This window comes from Equus caballus, chromosome 2 (genome assembly GCF_041296265.1).
Source record: "Equus caballus isolate H_3958 breed thoroughbred chromosome 2, TB-T2T, whole genome shotgun sequence".
NCBI lineage: Eukaryota > Metazoa > Chordata > Mammalia > Perissodactyla > Equidae > Equus > Equus caballus.
In genome coordinates this window covers 5,616,710-5,642,073 of record NC_091685.1, presented here as the reverse complement: position 1 = coordinate 5,642,073, position 25,364 = coordinate 5,616,710, and the positions used below count along the sequence as shown (strand labels likewise).

Sequence of the window (25,364 nt, the reverse complement as noted above, 5' to 3'; positions counted from 1 at the left end):
ATACCTAAGCAACATTAAATAACACTGAATCATAATGGAAAAGTTTCTTGCAAACCTTCTGATTAACCCTCAGCATACTAGGAAAAATAGTCATCATCATCACTTACCACCTGGGTCCAATGGATTCTTTTTAAAGTCATTTTACAAAAAATTTACAGAAGTAAGAATGACAGAATAACATAAAATAACTTTACAGAAATATAAATAAGAATATAAACATATTTGCCAGGTTTTGACGACATACACATCTGAAATGCGCAATGTCCTTTGAATGCAACTAGCTGCTCATCAGCTATCACGCATAAACCTGGAACATAACCATTTTAGAATACTGATTTCAAATTGAAAACATTATCTCCAATAGGTTCTAGCTTATCATTACTTCTGGTTCTTTTTCTCACATTTGCACCATCAAAATGTACTATTTCTTAAAACTTTTGACAGCTCCTAATTTTGTAGAAGAGAGTTCAGCCATTTTCTTTGCACCATAATTGCAAAACATTTTCATTCTTAGGTTTATAAAGACAAATTCAAATGATCAACCCAGTGACTTGTTTCATTTCATCATCGACTATTTCCTTCCAATCACCTTTGCATACCTCCAGCATTTATCTATGTACGGTGCACAAACGTCACAGAGGATGCAGGGATACTGTCATGTGCACTTTTAGCAAAAGGGGATGATTCAAGTTCTTATTATAAAATATTGTGGGACAAAGTCCTTCCTGTTGAATGGCTTACTAGATGAAAATATCACATATATTTCCTTTTTCTCCTTAAAAAATATATTGTTCTGTCATCAATTCTTGAGTTTGAGAACATATATCTAGAACATTATCATCTGAAGATTCATAGTGTGAAATTCCTCTTATGTGATCAATTTCACCACCATCATTAAAGTCTAGAGCTGTGCTGTCCAACATGGTAACCACTCAGACACATGTAGCTATCCAGCCTCTGAAATGTGGCAGATCTGAACTGAGAAATGCTGTAAGTGAAAAATACACACCAGATTTTGAAGACTTAGTATAAAAAAAAAGAATACAAAATATCTCGTTAATAATTTTATGTTGATTACATGATAAAATATTTTAGACATACTGAGTCAAATAAAACGTATTATTAAAATTAGCCTCATCTGTATTTTTTAAATGTAACCACTAGAAAATGTAAAGTTACACATGTGGATTGCATCATATTTCTACTGGACAGAGCTGGCCTAGAGTGTGTCTCTTTGCATTCATTTTCTGATTTATCTAAATAATTATTTAACATACCGGCAATTTTCTTCCCTTTACCATTGTGGGTAGAAAATTTTAAAATTCTGATTTAGCAACTGTATTCAATGAAAGCTAAAAAAAAAAAGACTGTACAGATGTGTGTCCAGACTACTTATGTATCTTTTCTTGAAAAATGATGCAATACTACATGATTTCATCATTCTTCTGTTTTCTTATTAGGCTTTTTACCACAATTACAAATAACTGATGAGTAATAATGAAATAATTCCTAGGATGATCAAACAGCAAATTGTTTCAAGATACTGGAAATGTAAAATCACTAAGATTCCGCAATACATCTTAGGTTTTAAAGGGTCCAAAGGGTAATTGTAGAAGAATGAATTCTATTGAATTGTTTTCTCTTTATTCTTTGAAAGACCTCTAAGGAAGAATAAGTCATACAATATCAATCCTTACAAGTAGTTGGAACAACTCAAAAAAGAAATGCAAAAAATAAATTAGGCACAAGAGACTGGAATGGTCTAAGGGTCAAGTCAGGTGGGAAAGTCTCACATGGGGCGAATGTGTCCCTTTTATTCCCCATCAATCTCTTTTTAGAACCAAGGAGAAGCAGGATTCAGGTGCAGGCACTTCAGCAAACAGTGGTATCTACCTAGAGCTTAAAACTATTGTCTTTTCTCACTTTGTCTCACCCCCAATGCTGAAATCCAAAAAGCCCTGAAAACAAAAACTTTTGTTAACTCTGTTGGTGGCAAAGGCTGACCTGACCCAACCTCATCTGGCAGCAAAACCTGACCTGAGCTGACACAGGCTATCCCACTAAATATGAATAATCAAACACTTCGCTGGAGAAAAGTATTAATGTATCTGATTAAGGGGATTTTACCTCAGATACCAATAGGAGTTTTATGTAATATATGATAAGTAAACCATGTTACGTCTTTAAAATCCAAAAAATCTGAATTTTGACACATATCCTAGGGTCTGAGAGAAGGGGCTGTAAACCTATATTCTATTTGTAGCAAGTCAAACTAGTTTTCCTTTTACAATAGTGATATAAAGTTTCCTTTTACATAAACTTAAGTTAAAAATGAACGACTTAAGGGCTGGCCCCGTGGCCAAGTGGTTGGGTTCACACTCTGCTTCTGTAGCCCGGGGTTTCCCCGGTTCAGATCCTGGGCGCGGGCATGGCACCGCTCGTCAGGCCATGCTGAGTGGCGTCCCACATGCCACAACTAGAAGGACCCACAACTAAAAATACACAACTATGTACCGGGGGGCTTTGGGGAGAAAAAGGAAAAAGAAAATCTTAAAAAAAAAAAAAAAAAAGAATGACTTAAAATACTAAATAAACAATAATTCAGGTGGTATATAAATATGACTAAAATTAGGACAATACTCTGTGTTAATCAACAGTTACGACAAGAACGATGAAGGTAGTGTAGGAATCACTCAAATCCAGGAAACACTGGTTCAGAGTATTTAATGATGTGCCCTATGGTTAGAAGCACTGAAGTACTTAATCAGCTGTGAGACTGAAAAAGCCACCCACTGAGGACTCATTCTATGCACTACGCACGGTCCCTGCCCTGAACACTCAGATCACACAACTGGGATCTCGAATATCTACCTAAGAAGTGTCCCAAACAAAGAAAAGAGTAAGCAGTGAGTACAATACATCACTGAACAATATACTCTTGAGGAAAAATAAAAAGTTCTATGAAGGCCTTACTTTGGCCCTAGTAGAAGCCTAAAGGGGGGTGATACTATGAAAACAGGAACCTTTTGTCCATTTACATTTATATGCAGTAGTATATGCACAATAGCCAAATAAGAGAAAACTTCAGTAGTTCTCCCCTGAATATTGATCTATCAGTGTTATTAACAAATGTCCACTGTGCAGAGCCTTAGAAGTCCCTGGTGTCAAGGATCCTACTTATAACCCAGTTAAAACAGGTTTACTCCACTAAAGCCAGAATCCCAAACAAAAGCTAAGGATAAGAGCAGACTGTGTTACCGGAAATCCTGACTACAGGGCAGAGTTCCTCAACCTCAGGACTACTGCCATTTCGGGCTGGGTAATTCTTTGTTGTGGGCGCCGTCCTGTGCATTATAGGCTGTTTAGCCACATCCCTGGCCTCTACACAATAGACGCCAGTAACACTCCCCTACTTATGACAATCCAAATGTCTCCAGACACTGCCAAATGTCTTCTGAGAAACACAGTGCTGCCCCTGGTTGAGAGCCACGGGTACAGAATAACATGAGATGACAATGGTTAAATTCATGGACTGCAATTACTGTGCCAGTAACTGAGAGAACTTGCTTCTTTTCGTTTAATTAGATGTTTTTACAATAATTGTACCTGCCATTTACTGCATACCTAACACTTGCCTAACATTTTAGACTCTTTACAGATATTATCTCTAACCAGCATAACAACCCTGCAAGGTACTATTTCCATCTTACAAATGAAGACACTGATCTCAGCAAAGTTTAATAAATTACCCTCAGTCACTCAGAAAGTAGTGGAGCCCGGATTTGAACTGGGCACCAGTCTGACACTGCGTCTGCTAGACTGCTTGTTCATAGTATTGACAAAAATATTTTTTTTTAATCTTGAAAGATATTTTCTTCTGTACAAGAATTCTGTCATACAACACAGTAATAATGATGTCAAAGTCCTAAGAGCTAACATTTGTGGGGGCACTTAATACAGGCCAGGTACCCTGAGTGCTTCACGAAGATGATTTCATTGATTTTTCACAACCCTATGAGGTAAGTACTATCATCATCATCCCCACTTCCAGACACAGAAATTGAGTTTAGAGATTACCACGTTTATTGGTTATACAATGTACTTCCCCCCGCCCTGATTTTATAATTTCTGAAACAGAGATGTATCTTCTAATTAATAGCATCTTAGATTCAATGAAATATGGTAAATGTCTTTCCCAAGGTTGCACAGCTAGGAAGAAGTAGGAGCTGGGATTTAGACAGACAGATCTGATCCTAGATTCACACTTTGGCCCTTCTGACACACTGCTATTCTACCTTAAGAAAAGAGGTTAAGAAATGCATACCCCTGCCAAGCCCTCAGAGATAATCTGATCAGGTGGAGAGCAAAAGACTTGGGGTCTGACAGCCAGTTTTCAAATCTGACTCGAGCATTTACTGGGCATGATTTCTTTTCTTTTCTTTTTGCAGGAGAAGATTCACCCTAAGCTAACATCTGTTGCCAATCTTCCTCCTTTTTCTTCCTTTATCTCCCCTAAAGCCTCAGTACATAGTTGTGTATAGCTGTAAATTCTTCTCGTTCTTCTATGTGAGCTGCTGCCACAGCATGGCTACTGACAGACGAGTGGTGTGGTTCCATGCCCGGGAACCAAACACGGAAGCAGAGCACACCAAACTTTAACCACTAGGCCATCAGGGCTGGCGCTGGGCAAGATCCTGAACAAGTCATACCAATAGATACTGTCTTCCTGAGAGAGATTCAGTCATGCCAAATAAGCCTTATTCTAATCTTATAGGGTTGTTACAAAAGTTAAAAGAAGCATTTATTTTGTTGTACCACACAAATGTTAGGTAAAGTAGCACAGAATTCTAGAGAAACAAAAAACGGACTGTGACTCGTAGAAGAATATTGGTCAAGGGCCTCTGGGCCTTGGAACCTCCAGAGTTCTGGCCCTCAAGAATATTCCTTTCCTTTTCCCTTCTAACATCTCTATCACTTCCTCGGGGAAGCGTTCAATGACTTCACACCCTTCCTTTCTACACTCACTCACAAGGCTAGCTTAGATTCACCTGTCCTATGTTCAGAGATCATCTTGCATTTCTGTACATTGTAGTGCTGATTTCAATCGTGGTCGACTATTTGTGTGATTATCTGTTTTAGAGTCTGTAAGCCCCGGCAGGGTGAAACCATGTGTGTCTTTTTCCATTCTGCATCTTAGCACGTGCTGAGTTTGATAATTAAATATTTATTGGATGAATGGATCTGTCAACGGCAAAAAGGTCAACTTCAATATTCCAAGTATATCAAAATTTGAGCTTCAGACAAGGAGGCAAAAAATATAATGGAGCTGATCTCCTGCATCAAGGTTTTCGGAAACAAAGGTGTTTTCAAGAATTTAAAACACTCTTAAAGATGAAAAAGTTCTGGAGCCAGATGATAGTGGTGGTTGCACAACAATGTAAATGTACTTAATGACAAAAATGGAACACTAAAAATTAGTTAAAATGGTAAATTTTATGTTATGTATACTTTACTACAATTAAAAACATTTTTTTAATTAAAAAAAGAACTTTGCCATTTTGGTCCCCAACCTTTGGCAATATAAGGACCCTCTTTAAGGACAAAAAGTAAATATTGTGGAACTCCAAAGGACAGTTGTTCTCCATCCACTAATGGAGGAAAGGAGTAAGTACGACAAACTTGGCAATGCTTTCAAATGAATTTGTTTTGTAATTAACCAAAACAGCACGTATAAACCTCTGAAAAATAGCTGCAGATATGTTAGACACCCATTAGTTATTCAGATGACAGCACGTACGTGTGGATTCATGAACCCCCTGTAATACTGCGACTCTCCCAGGACGGCTTGGTCCACGGGTAGAACAGCCACTCTTGCATATCCACCCCTCCACTCCCTGCCCTCTGAATGGTTTGAAGAGTAAAAGACTCCCCTTTCCTTTCACATTTTGCCTTTAATGATTCACAGTGAAATGGCTGATGTTATTGATAGTGAAAAGCAAAATAAAAGAACAGTTCCATACAATTGTTCCTTAGTGACATCCAGAAGCCAGTATTGTACAACTTGCCTTAAATGACAGCGATACTTAGAACTCACTCTTTACTAAAACCAAGTATCCCTTTTAGATGAAAGAACATAAAACCGAAAACACCTAACAGGGCTCGTATGAGTCACATCACATCCTTCCTCTCAAAACCAAACAGCTGGGATCATTATAATTACCTCATTGCATCAGAACTGTCACTCAATTCAGGCCCCAGAACAGAAGGCTTCACCCACTGAACCAACCATGAAGCTATCCAGCAGCCATCCAACAAGCGTTTAATAAGTGTGGTCATTTGCCAGGTACCATGTCAGATGCTAGGAATACAAAGATGAGACAAGGTCCCTGCCTCTACTCTGACTAATAAAGACAAGAAAAGTAAATGGACAATTAAGATGCAATGTATTAAAGTGTTGCGATGGGGGTTATAGGGCAGAGCCAGAAAAAGGGAGATAAATGTGTTCTAGGCAAAAAAGGAAAGAAAAGGCATCATGTATAGAGTTGGGTTAAGAAAATAATATGTATCTGGGGGGGAAACTGAACAGTCCATGGTGGCCATTAGAGCAGGGGGCTCACGGGAAGGACAGAAGAGTAGCCAGAGTCGGTGTGAGGGAATCTCCATCACGAGCTAGTAATGCCAAGAGACCACAGTAATAATCAGATCAGGAATGCCAAGTAAGGCTGAAGCAGGAGTGATGGGCAAAAGAGAACAGACGGGTAGTGGATACAGGATTGATCCCTTGGGGTTTTGCCACATGGGTGCAGCTAAAAACATGGGGACAAGTTGTCGAAATTAGGAATAAAATGGTTGACATGATAGATTATAAGGTCTAAATTGGGTAGGGAAAGATATATATGTAGCCGGGAGGGAACGAAAGACAAAGAAAGTGAAAATATTGGTAAGGACAAGGAAAGTGTACAGAATAAGCAAGGGCATTAGAGGCTGTGCTGGAGGATGGCTCTTCCAGGGACCCACAGACCTGGGGTAAAATGCAGGGGGCATGAACTTTGGGATAAAAATTAGATGTTTATCTTCACTAAGCTCCAATTAAAATTTAGCATTTCTTTCAATTATGAATGTAAGCAACAAATCACAACAGTATTAGCAGGTCCTGCGACTCTGCCACCAACAGAAATCACCAAACCTTCACATTACATTACTATTGCAGTATCTTGAAATACCATTCATCTTACCACTATTTCAAAACGATGATAGTTATTAGGCTCACTCATAGATCTTGTTATTTAATGCATTAATTAAGAAGCACACATTCTTATATCACAAATTCAACACTTTGATAATTATATTCCAATATAACTGATTTCTTTTCTAATCCTAAGAACTTTATTTTACGCATTAAGAACATTTTTCTCAGAAAAAGTCCATGGGCGTCATCAGACTGCCAAAGGGACCCTTGGCACAAAAAACATTTCAGGACTCTGGCTCAGAGGGTAGAATCTGGGTGTTTTAAGCTTTGGAGGTGGAGAATCAGGGCATGATGAGGCCCAGGTGGTAGTCGTGGGCTGAGACTGAAGGGTATATAAAAGAGGAGTGAAGAGGAGGAAGTCACAGCACTGCGCAGCCAAGGCGGGGACACATATCCACGTGGGCTCTGAATTACTCACTACAATCAATCTCAGGATCCGGGGTAGAAACGGAAAGACTGGTACAGTGGTTTGCAAAATCTGATGGCTGCAGAGTACGACCAAAAGGCTGCCTGTGGTGCGGCATAGGGGAGGGCAGACGTCACAAGCCTCACACAAGGAAAAGGTTTTATGCTCAGAAGCTAAGTATACCTCTTCCTTTTACCTCTTCCCTACTCTCAAAAATATGCCTCTTTGCCTCTTTCCACCCTGCCCCTCAAAAGTATTCTCCAACTCCTCTGTTTCAAAGGAAATAGGGCCTGACCTCTTGACAAATGTGTGATTCTTATCTTCCTAACCAATGGTATGGATGACTATAAATAATGGAATGAACAGATTGCTTTCCTTGTCATACCTAACCATAACCAACTAGGAAGAAGAATTAGAAATTGTGATGGTGTGGAAGGTGAGAACAGAGTAACTGGGGTGCAACACCTCTAGCGTGAGGTCGTGTAAGCCTCGTAAATCAACTCAGTTTCAACTAGCCTCTTTTTAATGAAATATTAGAATGCATTGCACACAGTAAAAGGTACTGTTCTAAGAAGCTTTGTTTCTATTCCACACACGTGTATATTCTGAGTCTAATATAAACATACTGTAGGTCATGGTCCACAAAGTTTGAAAGCCACAGTTCTAGGGGCAGAACCGTTCTCTCTGAAGAGAATCCTACATGAAAAAAAGCAGCCCGGGACAAGATGGTAGACAAGTTCAGAAAGAAGCAGGGATGTGGATGTGTAGCTTCCTCTGGGGTCTCCTACACTGCCGGTGCCCTGGAATCAGCTCCAGTTAGTCCCAGCTCCGCCTCCACGAGACCCGTGTGTGAGACCTGAGAAGCCCACGAGCCGCCGAGCACTTGTCTGTCAAACAGCTAAAACAGCTCCATCTTGCTTACTTCACAAGACAGTTATGAAGAGCCAAAAAAAAGAAATGACGTGAAGTCATTATTCTGTTGCCCTTCTGTTTTAGATGACACAGCCAGAGTGATAGAAACAAACTCTGCTATGAGTACCAAAGATACGCCTGAATCATGCTTACCCATTATGTGGTTAGACAGGCCAAATATGAGAAGTGTGGAGAAATACTGGGAAATTATTTTTTTAGAGAAAGGTAGCTAGCAAAAGGGCACAAATAATGAAACTATCCATGTGTACAGACATGTCTCAAGTGACACATGAGAAAGTGAGCACAAAGAGGACTCAAAGTAAAAGAGAAACAATCACTGGCCTTGATGGGTAAAAGGTAAAATGAATCGAGATTGGAAGAATCGTGAAGCATGTTTGCTCTTATGATGTACCCATTGTTATCCTTCAAGCCCAGTTCAGAAGCACCTCTTTCAGAAAACCTACTGCCCGCCCCAACCCCCACACCTCTCACTGTCTCTAGCACTCAGTGTTTCTCTCCCTCATGTGCCATGTAACTAATATTACAAGGCGGTGTAAAACATATCATCCAACATGAAGTCCGGGAAAGCAAGAAGCATAGGTTTTATTTTTCTGCCTTTCTTTAAGTCCAGGACTAAAAAGATCTGTTAGTTTAAAACTAACCACCCAGACTCGTGGCAGACATCCACTGCCCTCAGCTCTATCTTCCTGAGCCTCTGACCAATAGGTAACTCATTATCTGCATGGGTAATTTAGCTACAGGTCACTTTGAATAGCTATAAGTGGTAAGGATCCAAACTTTTATCACTGAACAGAATTCCAATATCCTAAATAATCCGTTTAGTACCAGAGGTATCTCCTACAAGTTTAGTATACTTTTTCAATTTCTATAAAATTATTTATAAATGAATTAAAAGTTTCTCTTCATGGTCTCTCTTAGATTATAATTTCCTGAGAATGAGAATAGTACCATTATTTTAACTTCCAACATATGTGTTGTTATTCAATAAACGTGATATATAAAAAACAAATGGAAAAAGCAAGGGGAGGTGGGGAAATGAATAGACGCAATCTCTGCCCCACCAACCCACGCAGTGCCTACCTCTTGCAGCGTCAACAAAGTATTAAGAATAGCTGGTAGTGTCGTCTGGACCACTCCAAATCTATCTTCTGTAAATGATGCTGCTACCAAGTGAGACAGACCTCAAGGGGAAAAGAAGAAAAAAGTGAAAAGTGAATCAAAATTAAGCAAATCTATTTGCAATACGTCTATTTGAGAAACAATTAACATCCTGAATCTATAACAAACTTCTAAATAAAGGAGAGTGGGTAATACCATAGACAGAGGGGCCAAAGTCTGGGTTAGGCCCTGAAAGGTGCTCAGCCACAGCAGTCACGAGTGAGCGACAGTCTCGACTTATGTGCCGGCAGGGAAAAACATTTTTTTAAAAATAATACTGTGTTGGGAATAAGCGCTAGGAAGAAAAACAAAGCACAGTAAGGGAACAGAGTAGGAATCCTGAGGACACTTTTCCCGGGGGGCCAGGAAAGGCATCTCTGAGGAAGCAGCATTTAAGACTGAGGAGGCGGCAGCTGTACGACGGAAAGAAACAGCTCTTTAACAACTAAATTTTCACTATTTACCCTAAGTTCAATATGTTAAAATATGCTAAATAAGTCATGTCAACACAAGTTGGCAGTTAAAAAACAATCCATTAATGACAGTTTTTTGCAGTACAGAAGATGCAGGGATCCCAGGCTCAGTTTGTCTACTCACATACAAGGAAAATTTCTGCCCAAATTAAAGGACACCTAAACACCTAAGAAAAATGATCTACAGAAAACAAGACAGAAAAATGTATTTGAAAATTCAAAGATTGACATCAAAGTCCAGAACTGACCTTTCATGGATATCCTTCAATATTTAACTGATAATTAAAACACAGTTGCAGGACACTGAGATTGCTTACCTTCTAATGCCCAAATATGCATTTGGGCATCCGAAAAAACAGCCTGAATGGAGGCCTCTGGGTGCTACAAACACAACAAAAACATTTAAGTTCCCCCAGGCAAAAACTCTATTTTCATCTAATCCACTATGTAGAGTCTAACAATAATAAATTCACAGCTGCCTCTCAAGAATTAAAATCTGAAATACTTATACAATATGACTTCACTGCAATAAAGCACTCTGCCCCCACCTTATTGTGTGACCCTTGCCTAGTCTCTAAATCTCTACGTGCCTCAGTTTCTCATTTAAAATAAGAGTTACATAAGCTCAATCAACCTCAGAGGATTAGCAGAGCAATCACTTAACGGAATGATTAGGAAAGCTTTTTTCTGTGTGAGGAAGATTGGCCCTGAGCTAACATCTGTGCCGACCATCCTTCACCCGCATGCGGAACACCACCACAGTGTGGCTCGATGAGCGATGTGTAGGTCTGCGCCCGGGATTGGAAGCCAGGAATCAAACCCCCAAACCCTGGGCTCCCGAAGCAGAGCACTGAACTTAACCACTACGCCCCCGGGCCAGCCCCACAAAAGCTTTTTTTAAAACAAAAGAACTGCCTAAATACATGTTACCTCTCTTAAATTGTCTACCCTCAAGCCCATTCCAAAGAAAAATCACCTGACCTTCTTTAACATAGCAAGGTTGAACAGTATGGGGCAATAAGTGGCCCATTTAAACAACTGCTGGCTTTGGTAATGCGCCCAATGAAGTCAAGTAAATACACCAGCACAGTACACTTCTCAGCATCAAGTAGCAGTGTCTACAACTCCTTATCATACAATAGATCCCCTTGCAAAATCAGAATCAAAAGTGGCCGTTCACCTCCAAGCAAAAAGGAGATCTTGTTCAGTGTGTGCTCTGCCATTTACTGGCTATGTGCCCTTAGGCTAGCTACTTGACCCCTCTGAGCTTCAGGTTTCCTTATCTGTAAAATGAGGACACAAAGAATCTCACCGGAATGCTGTTAGAATTAAAGCAGGGCACTTGAGTGAAAAGAGCATGGCATACATAAGACACACAAAGGTGAGTTCTCTTCCCATCCTTCTGAAACAAATAACTGAAGTCAAACTTCCGACCACCTCCCTTCCTCCTGGCGGAAGACAAGACACCTTCCTCAGGGGCCTGACAGCTCTCCAAAGCTTTAATGGGTAGCCTAAGATAGACTATTTTTGGTAAAGGTAACTGCTAGTTGGGTGGATTTTCCCTGCCACCATAGCGAAAAAAGTTTCAAGAACTTGAAATACTTCTTTGTGATGTGTATCCACACTCTATCAGTTAGTCAGCTCTCTCTCCCCACCAGAGTATGAATCCCAAAGAATAAAAATGAATAATGTATGCCAATGCAAATTTTCACTTAAAGGCATTAATCGAGTGCATTATTAGCTGATACTGCAATATCTGCTGAAAGAGAGAAGCTAGATTAAAAAGACTAAAAAATTCTTTCCCCTACATATGGGCAAAGGTTTTGCTCATCAAAGGATTAATTAACACACAACAGATGTAGCCAGTGAAAACAGGAACGAATCTTTAGTGTCTGCAACTGAGATTTACTCTCCTGTGGCAGCTGGAATAGCTGACAGACAAGTCGGAAAGTCATTAAGTTTGTGGCCTGAAATTACTTCTTATCCATTACAAGTTTAACATCTGCGATCTAACCCAGTCAATTTTCTTTTGAACACCAAATTGGCAACAAAGATGTTAGAGTAGGACAATGAGCCACGGAGGATCAGATAGTCATGGATTTGCTCATGGCCGGAAGGGCTGCACGTCAGCACAAAGCTGCCAGCCGCCCAGAGACTCAGAGGCCAACCAGAGTTAAGCCACAGGGAGGCAGCGAGGTGAGATGCGCACATCGGTCAACGACGTGGAGGTTCAGTGAAGCACTAGGCAAAGCTGTTGGGCTTGCTAGGATCAAGCTAAATATTTACAAGTCAAATTCTATCTGCTACTTCATTTTTTATTTCATTTCCTCTCCCCCCCAATCCCAACGTGGCTATAACTACATAGTCTTACCTTACTGAAAAAATACATTATCAGCACCCGTTTTGACAAGAAATTCTTAATCTGAGTTGGAAAAAAAGAATTAACACATTTAGTTTTCAATTCTATTCAAGTATTACACATTTCCAGGTTCTTCCTGACACTAACTTCAACACCTCACATCTTACAGAGAAAGAACAATATTTACAATAAACTACGTTAAGTACATACCTCTGTATCATAAACTGGATAACCAGGATGCGCCATCTAGCCTAAATTGCATTCCCACATACATACGTCTAACCCCCAAATCAGAGCTCTGTCATAATAAAACGAATTCAAAGGGGTTCTGGTGACATTTTCTAAGACCATATTCCTTCTCAATTCTCCACAGTTGTCTTGCCTTTTAACCTCTTAATATCAAAAAAGAATGTGTTCCCTCTACCGAAAAAAAAATCTTAGAAGACATGAAGTGGTTTTTCTACTAGTTGACATTTACATGGAAAACAATTTCCTCAGTATTAAGCTGAAAGCTACATAGCCCAACTGACTTGAAAGTGAATTCATGACAAGGCAGTACTTCCGGCATACAGAGCCATAGATGGGGATCCTGAAGTTACTAAAATGTCCTCAGTTCTTCCCTCTCTAAAAACTGATCATTCCATCAGCAAACATGTTATTTCTCTCATCATAAAAAATAAAACCTTTCCTTGACCCCTCAACTCCTCCCAGCTATTACCCCATGTCTCTGCTCCCCTTACAGCAAAACTCCTTAAAGATCCAGCCTTTCTTGTGGTCTCCAATTCCTCTCCCAGTCTCTCCTGACCCCATGCCGATCAGGCGTTCATCCCTACCACCCCCCCCCCCCCAAAGCTCCTGTCAAGGACTCAATGACCTGCACATTTCTAGCCAACAGCTCATTCTTAGTTTGAATCTCATGCTATCTATCAACAGAACTGCCACACTTCTCCTTGAAACACTTTCTTTTCTTGGTCCTCGTCTCACGGCAATGGCCTCTTGGGCTCCTCTGCTATTCTTCTGCCAGACCTCCAGTCACTGGAGGGTCCCAGTTCTTGCATCTCTTCTTCTGTATCTATATTCCCCAAGAGTCTTCATGGGGTCTCACGGCTTAAAATACTGTCTATACTCTGATGACTTCCAAATATTCATTTCTAGCCCAGAATTTTCCCCTACACTCCAGATACATGTCTAATTTCTTACTCAGTATTTTCACTTGTTTGTCTAATAAGTATCTCAAAATTGAAACGTCTATTTCCCCTGATTTCCCCACCTAACCTCTATCAAATTTCCTCTTTCAGAATCATCCATAAATTGCAACTCAATACAGTGCTGGGCCAAAAACTCTAGAGTCAACATTGACTCTCTCACACCACAACCAAACCACAAGCAAATCCTATTACATCTACCCTTAAAACACATTCAGGCCTTGATCTCACACCTGACAGTCTCTACCACAACCGCTGTGGTCACAGGCACCAGCATCTCCCACTCAGTTCCCCGAGCAGCGTTACTACCGCCTCTCCTCTCCTCCTCCTTCGCTCCTCCAGCAGCTCTACTGCTTCTATCCTGCCGCAGAGAATCTAGTCTCCACACAGCAGCGAGAGCAGCACTTTCAAAACGTAAGGTCACATCACGTCATTCTTGTGGGCAAAGCCATCGAGCGGCTTTCCATCTCACTCAGAGAAAACGGCAGTCTTTACAACAGCGAGGAGCTCTGGATGCCTGCTACCGCCCCGACCTCATCACCCACCCAGCACTCTCCCCGCACTCTCTGCTCCAGCCACACTAGTGTCCATGCTGTTCCTTACACAAGCCCAGCACGCTCCCACCTGAGGGCCTGTGCATTTTGCTGTTCCCTGCCTCCCTTTAGGTCTCTGATCAAGTATCACCTTAACACTGAGACTCCCCTGCTCACCCCACATAAAATGGTACTCCTGCCCCAGGCACTCCATTTCCCTTACTTGCTCTGTTTCTATAGAGCACTCAAGAGATCAAATTTCTTCCCTTTTAAGACATATATTTTTCATATTTTGAACATATCAGGATGCACCTTACAGTCAATAGCTTGTCACGGTTTAACCGGCAAATTTTTCTTAGTAGTACATAAAATAAGTCTTACAATTAATAGTTTTTGTAGACTCAAAGAAATATAGTATAATACATTTTCTTGCTCATCTATTTGCCCTCACTAGAATGTAAACATACGTTCAGGGACTTTTGTTTGCTATTTTCCCAGTGCCTAAAACCACATCCTGCATATATAAAGAACTCAATAAATCTCTCTTAAAGAATTCACAGATCAAAGGCACTGTACTAGGTTAAGCTATACTAAATTGCAATTTATATAGCTCCAAACTAGTCAAATACAGTAGTCCCCCCTTAACTGTGGCTTCGCTTTCCAGTTTCAGTTATCCATGGTCATCTGTGGTCTGAAAATAATAAATGGAAAATTCCAGAAATGAACATTTTATAAGTTTTAAATTGTACGCTGTTCTGCGTAGAGTGATGGAATCTCACACCACCCCACTCCGTATGGCCCAGGACATGAATCATCCTTTTGTCCAGCATATCCACACTGTATACACAACCCACCCTTAGTCACCTAGTAGCTGTCTTGGTTATCAAATTGACTGTCACGGTATCACAGTGCCTGTGTTCAAGTCACCCTTCTTTTACTTAGTAAAGGCCCCAAAGCGCAAGAGCAGTGATGGTGGCCATTTGGATATGCCGAAGAGAAGCCATAAAGTGCTGCCTTTAAGTGAAAATGTGAAAGTTCTTAACTTAATAAGGAAAGAAAAAAAAATCATATGCTGAGGTTGCTAAGATCCACAGTAAGAACAAATCTATCCAGAAATTGTGAAGAAGGAAAAATAAATTCATGCTAGTTTTGCTGTCGCACCTCAAATATATACGTATAGAAAAAAAACATAGTATATACAGGGCTCTTGGTATCCCTGGGAGTCTTGGAATGTATTCCCAGCAACTAAGGGGAGACTACTGTACTGGCAATTTCATATGGGTCAAGTTAATAAAAGAAGCATCAAAAGAAAAGTCCTATTCATTCCTGTTGGCTTCCTCACGTGAGATCCTTGATGCTCTCAATGTTACATGCCCAAATGTAAATCCTGTAACCATATCATCCTACCTGTTCACGTTTATTCTGAATCCATGAATAAATCCCACTGGGCTGTCTCACTGTCTTACCCTCAGCACTAACAGTGGTAGATGGAGGATTAGAAAATTCAGTCATTTGCTGATCTACAAAAAAACCCAAGAAGGTGAAAACTTAGGCTATCTGATTCTCTGAAACTATGACATTTCAAATTTGAGAAAAAAAATAGTCCTCACCAGAAGCAGAAGTCCATAATCTTGGCCCTCTTCTTACTAGCTGAGGACTTTGAGGTGACCCATAGCAGGTGTTCACATCAAAAATTCCAGCCATCCGATTCATTACACCAGAGCCAAATGGGCTTCCAAGAGGACTTGCAACGTCAGGCGTAGATAATTTTGAGGAAAACAGTGATGTCCTAACTAATGGTGGCACTGAAGGCCGAGGCATCTGGTTAGATGTCGGGGTCTGAAAAGTAGTTTCTTCTGTAAAAGAACAGAGCCAGTGCTGAAGAGGCAACCTGATTCAAGCAGGCCAGTGGGGGTTCTCAAGACCTACACGTCCCCATCATTTGTCTAACGCATTTTCCCCAGGCTCAGCCGGCTGTTTCCATGTGGGGTCATTTCTCAAGAGCCAGACTTCACTGCTGCAGCCCAAGGAGCTTCATCCACCTCTTCACGGCAGACTGGTGCAGCTTCTCCTGTTTTTTCCGCTCTATGGATATCCTCATCTTCAAGGTCAGCTTCTCTAACTCTAAGCTGTTTTGAATGAACTTGCCAATTTATATTTTATTTTTAAATGGCAACAACTTTAATTTTACTGCATTAGAATCTGTCCAGTTTTACAGCATGATCCTACTGTACCTATTACTCAGCTAAACACGCCAAATTTGTATTGTGAAAATGGACAGATAGAGAGTGCTAACCTTATCCTATTTTCTCCAAAGTTCTTTCAAGCTAACGAAAGTCACAGCAAAGACTAATCTGCCCAGGACATCTATACATCTGACCCTACAAATCTGCTCTGTAAATAGATTCTTGGAAAATTCTAACTCTACTAATTTAGAGTCTGTTGTACCAAAACAAAGGAACATTTTTCCTGCCACTCCAGTAGAAGGCACAAAGACAAATTATATTAGCATTCTGTCTTCTTAAACCACCATAATACATTGAACATTTAAAGTGCCAAATTTTCATTACATGACTTTTTAAGGGTTAGTGTCAATTAGAATCTTTGAATCACCAACTGAAAAATTAAGACTGGGGTTTTTAAGTTTTGCAATTATTCTTCAAAATTGAAGGTCACTTTTGATTAAGTAATGGGATATGACAACAATTTAAAATAATGAATAATCCATATTTGGTCAGACCCATGATCCTTCCAACCTAAGGTTACAATAATCTTCCTAATTTGCTAATTTGATGTTTCTAGCCTATTTAAAACTCTCTAATGGCTCCACATCCCTACAGGATAAAACCTAAACTCCTTTTCACACATCCAAGGCCTCCCTTCATTATCAAACATCATCTTACCCATTGGGGTTCCTTTCTGACAGATTTCCTTTTAGCAGTTACACTATCTTGTTACTATTCATGGGCCTCCCACTAAAAGGTCAGTTCTGAGAGGGGTTTTCCATCTTTGGTTCTCCGGCTTTTGGCACATTTTGTGGTACACAGTAGGCATTCAGTAAAGTATTTGTTGAATAAATAAATGCTAACCTGAAAGTTGATAACCTCTGAAATATTCTAGAAGCTTTAAAAATCTTTTAAAATTCATGAACTTATTTCAATCATTTTTCCTTTGTAATCTGTTTTTGGTCTATGATCCGTCCAAAGTAATGAAGTCAAAAACAGAGATGTGTTTACTTTGGCCCATATAGAGATTTTTTTAAACAGATTAGTTGCCAACATTTAAAAAGTAGAAGATTTGACCTAAAATTTTTTTCAGATTTCAGGCTTCTTTCCAAAAAAAAAGAACAGAAGTCCAGATACTGGGTCCAAATTCCCACACAGGAACAATGGACTGAAGCTAACCTGCAGCCGCCCCCTTCAGATGAAGCCTGTGCTTTCAAGTTTACCGGCGTCCTCACCCAGCCAGTTTCGCCCACTTCCATTAAATGTCTGGCTCCAAAGGCATCTGAACATTAAGTCTTTATCAGTCTTACACGCCTAGGCATCTTCTACTTACGGGATTTGGTAAAACAGCATAGGTTCCTCCACCTGTACGTCCTTCTCTCAGCTTTCATCTCTCAAACTGAAGGGGTACTAACATTCTATTAGGCTATTTTAAAACAGTAAATGTGATGCCCCCACCCCTGAATCACTCCATTTCAACTGCTCTTCTCTGGACATTGTCCAACAATTTTTTGTCTCTGGGATACTGCAACCAGAACAGCATCCAATATTACCTGTAGAGATGCACCTGGCCTTGTATCAGAGTAAGCTGAAGTCTTCTCTGTGATGACCAACATTTTGTCAGCCTTTTTAACCCCACCACCACACTGGACTTAACTGTTTCAATCTGCAATGATACCCAGACCTTTTTCTTGGTTTAGTACAATACCCCATATATTAGATCAATTTTCCCTAAAAATATATACCTCACATTCATATACATATCCTTAGATTAACCACCGTTATCTTTCTTAGGAAAGAAAATGTAAATGCTTTCCCCTCTCTTGGGAGTAGAAGAAGTTACCTGGACAATTCAATTTCTTACTTTCCACTGGGTATGAGGAAGACAGCACCCTCCCATTCGTAGCAGCAGCTTCTTGGTAGAGAACAAGTTTCTGAGTCATATCATTTAAAAGATTCAAGCACTCCCGTGAAATGGCTGTCCAGTTGTGGGGGTGTCCACCTAGGAGGTCCAAACAGCAGCTTTTAAAATGTAGATAATCTCACAGTCTCTGCTCCAAGTGGGGAGAAAACTCAGTAAGAAGCACTCCATTACACTTTGCATCAGGGCCCCCTTTTCTCAGTTTAGCTACTATTTATAAATTGTGTCATCCAATACACAGCAGGAGTCCAATAAATATTTGGATGAAATAATTTTCACAAGAGTCTACAAGCAAAAACTTGCTATTTTACTATAAAAAAACCCTCTCAAACTGATCGCTAAAATAAAGCCAAACACGACAGCAGAGCTGGAGTGAAAAAGCCCAGGGTTACTGCACTAGCAGCACTGAGCAGACTGAGGCCTAAGACAACCAGCATGCGCACATCTACGGAGAGGCACCCTCTGGCCCCGGCGACCTCTCAACTGTCGTGTCTGACCCACTGTGCTTCCCGACACCTTCGTTTGCACACCAGTCCGTTTGTTATTACAGGTTTCCCCCACTATCCGAAAGCAGAGTGTTCCTATGAAACCCTTCACAAGCCAAAACAGCATAAAGCGAAAATGCTATTTTCACCTTTTTCCCTAACAGTGAAAATCATCTTCAGATTTCCTTCAGTTAACTAACATAGGCCTTTTGTAAAAGCAAAGTGGTACAAAGCGAACTTTCGAAAAGCAGGGGATACCCGTGTATCTCTAGGAGTGACATATTCTTTGATAATGATCACATTTTACTCTTGGAGAGTTTACATATCTGCTGTCTGGTTATTGAAACTACTGTGATCCACACTCTTATTTTCCCTTATTTCTCATTATCTTTTGATTTTCTAAGACCTTTATCCCCTAGAGCTATGACGTAAAAATCCACTATGCTTCATTAGGAGTTGAGAATAGCAGAGGAACCCACTGAGAACTGGCTCCCCTGGGTGCCAAATAAGCATTCTCTCTTTACTTAGGTCGCTCCTTAAACATGCCCCCCATTTACAACTCCAGGGGAATCCCAGAAACAAAACAGCCCATCAGTTGACCCCAGGATGTTTTGTACTGCTTAACTCAGGACCACTAGGGAACCACCTAACAGTCCAATTAAATGTTAATAATATGCCCTAGAATGCAAGTTCTCTGCCAGAGAACATACCACCCTGTTACAGCTTACTTGAGTATCTGGTGAAAATAGTTAATGTATAGAGATTCCTAAGTGAAGCTAAGTCCGAGAGAAAAGTACGGCTACGGTTAATTCTCCACAGCATCAGCTCTGGATTTTTCACACTACTGAAAGGACAGGGGCTCCAAACATTTATATTTTTATATAACTGAATTTCATTCCCATGCAACATTTAACTGTAGAAGGTTTATTTTACAATCTGAGAATTGGCAAGTTTGGCAAGATAAAGAGAGAAGATGAAAAGCCACCAGGTTCTCTGTTCCCCGTTGGTGGCCGGGGCTAGAATGCTCTCTCTCTAGAAACAAAGCAGAGTACTGGCACAACTAGTCTTGAAGAGTTTGGCAAGTAACAGTGGAGAAGTGCTTCCGAGTCATCAAGAGCACCCTTGGGTGACCATCAAATCCAGTTCCTTTCTATTAGTCTTTAAGGGAGGCACAGTGGCATGGCAGGAGGAAAGAACTCTGCACTTGGAGTTAAAGGACAGAACTTCTTACTCCAACTCTGACATTACCTTTATTTAAGCTACTTAATCTCTCTGAGACTTAGGGCTCCCATCTGCAGATTAGACCACCCGATTTTTAAGATCCCTTGTAGCATCAAAACTTTTAGGATTCTTAAACTGTGATTTCTGCTTCTAAAACTATTAAGCTACCTCATAATTTCTGCAGGTTAAGGGAATGACAGAGCTGAAGGAAACAATATAAAAGTTTAAAAATACTTTTCTCAGGGGACGGCCCTGTGGTCAAGTGGTTAAGTGTGCACGCTCTGCTTTGGCGGCCCAGGGTTTCACCAGTTCGGATCCTGAGCACAGACATGGCACTGGCACTGCTCATCAGGCCATGCTGAGGCGGCATCCCACATGCCACAACTGGAAGGACCCACAACTAACATATACAACTATGTACTGGGGGTCTTTGGGGAGAAGAAGGAAAAAAACCCAAACTTTTCCCAGACAACCCACCAACTGGGAGAAAATATTTGCAAATCATATATCCGACAAGGGGTTAATCTCCAAAATATATAAAGAACTCACACAACTCAACAACAAAAAAAGAAACCACCTGATCAAAAAATGGGCAAAGGACATGAACAGACATTTCTCCAAAGAAGATTTACAGACGGCCAACAGGCACATGAAAAGATGGTCATTGTCACTAGTCATCAGGGAAAGGCAAATCAAAACTACACTAAGATAGCACCTTAAGCTCGCTAGAATGGCTATAATCACCAAGACAAAAAATAACAAATGTTGGAAAGGATGCAGAACAAGAGAAACCTTCATACACTGCTGGTGGGAATGCAAACTGGTGCAGCCACTATGGAAAACAGCATGGAGATTTCTCAAAAAATTAAAAATAGAAATACCATATGACCTGGCTATCCCACTCATGGGTATTTATCCAAAGAGCTTGAAATCAACAATTCAAAGAGACTTATGCACCCCTATGTTCACTGCAGCATTATTCACAATAGCCAAGACTTGGAAGCAACCCAAGTGCCCATCGACTGATGAGTGGATAAAGAAGATGTGGTATATATATACAATGGAACACTAGTCAGCCACAAAGACAGGCAAAATCATCCTATGTGCCACAACATGGATGGACCTTGAGGGCATCATGTTAAACGAAATAAGCCAGACGGAGAAAGACAAACACCGTATGATTTCACTCATATGTGGAAGATAAACTAACACATGGACAGAGAACAGTTTAGTGGTTACTAGACGGGAAGGTGGGTTGGGGGGTGGGCACAAAGGGTGAAGGGGCACATATATATGGTGACTGACAAATAATGATGTACAACTGGAATTCCACAATGTTGTAAACTATTATGACCTCAATAAAAAAAAAACTTTTCTCAACGATATAACTTCTAACCACAACAATGCAAACACTTAGGTGTATAAGATTGAAATCAAGACTTCATTTAATGCACTTGCTCATGTATAAAATTTTATTAAATATACCTCTCTCATCAAAAACTTTAAGTGGAATACTTTCTGCATACACATGCCTAATCAAGTCTGTTACTTTTAGCGATACCTGGTTGGCTAAGGCTGAAAACTTCTTGTCTTCGTGAGGGAGAATACTGAGAAAGCAACATCAGGTCCTGCAAGGCCAAATACTAAAAGAGAAAAAATATACATTATTTAATTGTTTAATCTCCATATAAAATCTTACTTATGAATTAGGCTTAGCATTATATATCTATGGGGAGATGAGTTGAAATTTTTCACGAAGGAAATAGTACTTCAGCACTATAACCTTCCTTTCTAGACTTCCAGAACGTTCCCGCCTCTACCCTCTGTTTGGCCACCCCACCCACCGTAGGCTCCAGCTACAGGACACTACAGAACTCTCTGTTCTTTCCGACCTGTGGTAGGAAACTTAAACATCACTTCCTCCTGGGAACTCTCCCTGGCCTCCCCTGCACAAACACATACTCACACGGTTCTCAATCGTGCCACTTAACAAAATTTATTCTAATTGCTTGTTTACTTGTCTCATCTCATTCCACCCACCACACTACATCTTGCTTGCTACCCCATCCAAAGACAGTGCCTAGCACATAGGAGACACACACATATGTTGTACTTTTTTTTTACTGAAAATCTTCATTTTGTTCCTTGACATACCTCTTCACTCATCATTCAAGACACCATCCCCTCTGTGAAACTCTCTTGCATTGGTCCCATGGAGAGTAAGTGGTTCCCGCTGCACTTAGCATAGTAAATTTTCATTATTTTGTGTATCTGCCTTTTCCTTTAGAGTTTGTAACACCTTATTCATCATTATACCCTAAGCAACCGGCAGTAACTGACACCTGCCCAGTAAATAACGATTTGTTAAATAACTAAATGAATAACTTATATTTTTGTTTATATATTAAGTTAGTCCTAATTGCTATTTAAAGGTAATCAGAGCCTCAATGGTTCATTTTCTTATTAGTTATAATTTTTCCAGAGCATAATCAAAACTCTGATTCTAACTATTTCAATTCTTTTTCAAGTACTATGTCCTCTTAATAGGATCACACATATTGTAGATCTACTTTAAAATTGCAAAAATGCAATTTAAAATCAAATTTATTCTCACTTAGCTTGATTTGTAAACTTATTGCAACTTCTTTAAACTCTTTTGGTTAAAATGTTTTGGAATCACTACCATTATCCACATTTTAAGAGAGTTCACTGAAGGCCTCATACTACCAAGCACCACCTTTGATCATCACAGCCAACAAAATGCCACACAAGCAAAAATACGTCTTGATCCAGAGATTAAAAAAAACCAAGGGTGCTTTGTTTTGCTACCATGAGTTTGTGAAAAGCTAATGCATATGGTTGTACATCATCATATTTCATGCTTGGAAATATTTTTGAATCTAATCTGAATATAGAATGAGCTTAGCTTCTATACATCCATTGCAATACATACTTGCATTTTAGTCACTTCGAAAGAAAACTAGGGCTGCCCCACAGCGAAGTGGGAAAGTTCAGTGCACTCTGCTTAGGCGGCCTAGGTCCATGGGTTTGGATCCTGTGCACAGACCTACACCACAGGTCAGCCACGTTGTGGTGGTGACCCACGTATAAAGTGGAGGAAGAGTGGCACAGATGTTAGCTCAGAGCTAATCTTCCTCAGAAAAAAAAAAAAGGGAAAGAAAACTGAAAAAGGAAACAGCATTCAGGGTAGCGTGTAGGTGATTTTTACAACACTAGTCCTAGAATATTCTAGGCCCTCAGAAAATATATCTAAATAGCTAAATATGCTAAATATCAAGTCCTTCCTTCAGATAAGTTCAAGATGACTGAATAAAGATACAAAATGCACCATTCTGGCACCTTTATGATGAGGGGAGGATTGCTGTTTAAAACTTTCGGGAGGCATTCATCTGACTCTTCTGCAAATGGTGGTTGAACAGGAAACAGATGAGCCTGTCAAATATAATCGAATATGAGGACTATGAAAATTATTATATTTGTGATTTTATTACATTAAGTAATACTTTATTACATTAAGCACCAATTGAAATTTATTAAACAGGAAACAATACAAACAAATTAACATCTTCAGTGTTCCTTGAAAAAATAGGTTGTATTTAAGTTACATATACCCAAACATACTACTTTCTAAAATGTTACTCTCCTAATTTTATTAGATCTCTGGCTTCTAATAATAGAAACAAATTGTAGAAACAGATTCTCTGAAGCCACTGAAGGATACAAACCTACAGAGATAGTGAAATGAAACAGAAACACTTGTTTCCCAAGACAAACACTTGGATGATAAAGACAATGTAACTCCCATTCATTTAAAATAATTTCTTCAATGTAAACTTTAAAAGCTTCCTTCAAAGAACAAATATTTTATTGCCTTATACTTAAATATTTTAATAGTATCTCTATCAATAGCACATAAAAATAATTTAAAATTCAGGCCCATCTAGTAGGTACTCAATAGAGAAAACGGAAACCTTCAGAAGAGAATTAAACTGTAGATAGAGCATAGTAAGTACCATCAGCAGTCCACTCTGTTCAGTTTCCAACAATTAAGAATACCAACACTGTTCGTCAGAAGACAATACCACGTACATGACAGCTGTAAATGATACGTCCCTAACGAAGTCTCAGAAGAGAAACCAAACCCAACTTCTCAAGATGGCTTTGGGCCTAAGAGCATGCTGACAAGCGCTCTACTAAAAATTAATCTGTGCACTCCAAACACAAAAGCATTAACAAAAAACTCAATACCAACCTCTGTGGCATAGATTTTGAAGAGTATCCAGGAGCTGTACCAAGTCATCAGGAGAAAGACACCACATAACCAGACATGGTAGAGTAAGGAGAGATTCAAGAGGCCACTCACAGTGTCAAGAGGCCTGTGAAACTGCCTATAAAAGAAGGAATTACTATTTAATCTTATGGGAAAAACACAATCTAACCATTTAACAGACTTGGGGCTCCACACTGAGAAACAAATAAATCCAATTTTGAAATAATAATGGTGATAGACTCCTCTCCTTTTGTACCCTATAGAGTTCTCTCCCTAATACTGTCTTACAAGGTACATAAGGGAGCCTTAAGAGAAGAGGAGATCTAAACTGGCACTCAGTTTCTTGTGTTCCAGATCATCACTGTCGTTTACTATGAAGAATGAACTGAGCCTATAAGCCCTAGAGGGTGGATAAAATTTTATTATTATTTCTGTAGTTTGATACTCAAAACCCATTCAACATGACCAGTACCTCTCCTGGACCAGATTTCAGCTCCATCTGTATACCGATAAACAGTTTCATAGTAGTTAAAAGTAACAATAACCTAAAAACCTTTACTTTTAAATAATTTAAGAAACTGCTACAATGCTAAAGTGAATGCTATTTTGCCAAAACCTTGAATAGATCAATTAGCAAAGTCAATATAATCTTACAGTCACACAACTAGCAATTATAAAAACAGGATGTGAACCTCTGACCCGGTCATGTGTAAGTGCTGTGATCAGGTAAACCCTTGACCTCTCTCTCCTCAGTGACCTCCCCCCACTCAGTGACCTCCCCCTCCTCAGTGACCTCATCCATGTAACGGTGGCATAATCTCTTCATTCTGCCTCTTAAGGCCATTATGAGATTTAAAACAGCTTTACTAGGAGTGCCCAGCATAGCGCTTGACATTCACTGGAGA

The 25,364-nt window shown here is 39.9% G+C and overlaps 1 protein-coding gene across 7 annotated transcripts in view; it reads right to left on the bottom strand.

Moving 5' to 3' along the window:
- The window catches only part of NDC1 (NDC1 transmembrane nucleoporin), a 49,038-nt gene that overhangs the window by 5,608 nt on the left and 18,066 nt on the right, over window positions 1-25,364 (bottom strand). For 2 of the 7 annotated variants that reach the window (XM_001489053.5, XM_023629675.2), the window contains exons 8-16: window positions 24,442-24,577; window positions 23,529-23,621; window positions 21,730-21,811; window positions 18,385-18,543; window positions 15,927-16,172; window positions 15,724-15,836; window positions 12,591-12,641; window positions 10,537-10,600; window positions 9,669-9,769 (exon numbers count right to left, since the gene is read on the bottom strand). In XM_001489053.5, coding sequence (XP_001489103.3) covers window positions 9,669-9,769; window positions 10,537-10,600; window positions 12,591-12,641; window positions 15,724-15,836; window positions 15,927-16,172; window positions 18,385-18,543; window positions 21,730-21,811; window positions 23,529-23,621; window positions 24,442-24,577 — 1,045 coding nt within the window. Of the gene's footprint in view, window positions 1-9,668; window positions 9,770-10,536; window positions 10,601-11,320; window positions 11,503-12,590; window positions 12,642-15,723; window positions 15,837-15,926; window positions 16,173-18,384; window positions 18,544-21,729; window positions 21,812-23,528; window positions 23,622-24,441; window positions 24,578-25,364 lie in introns of those variants that run through there. The other 5 variants (XM_005607043.4, XM_070259910.1, XM_070259911.1 and 2 more) reach the window with 3 other exon arrangements.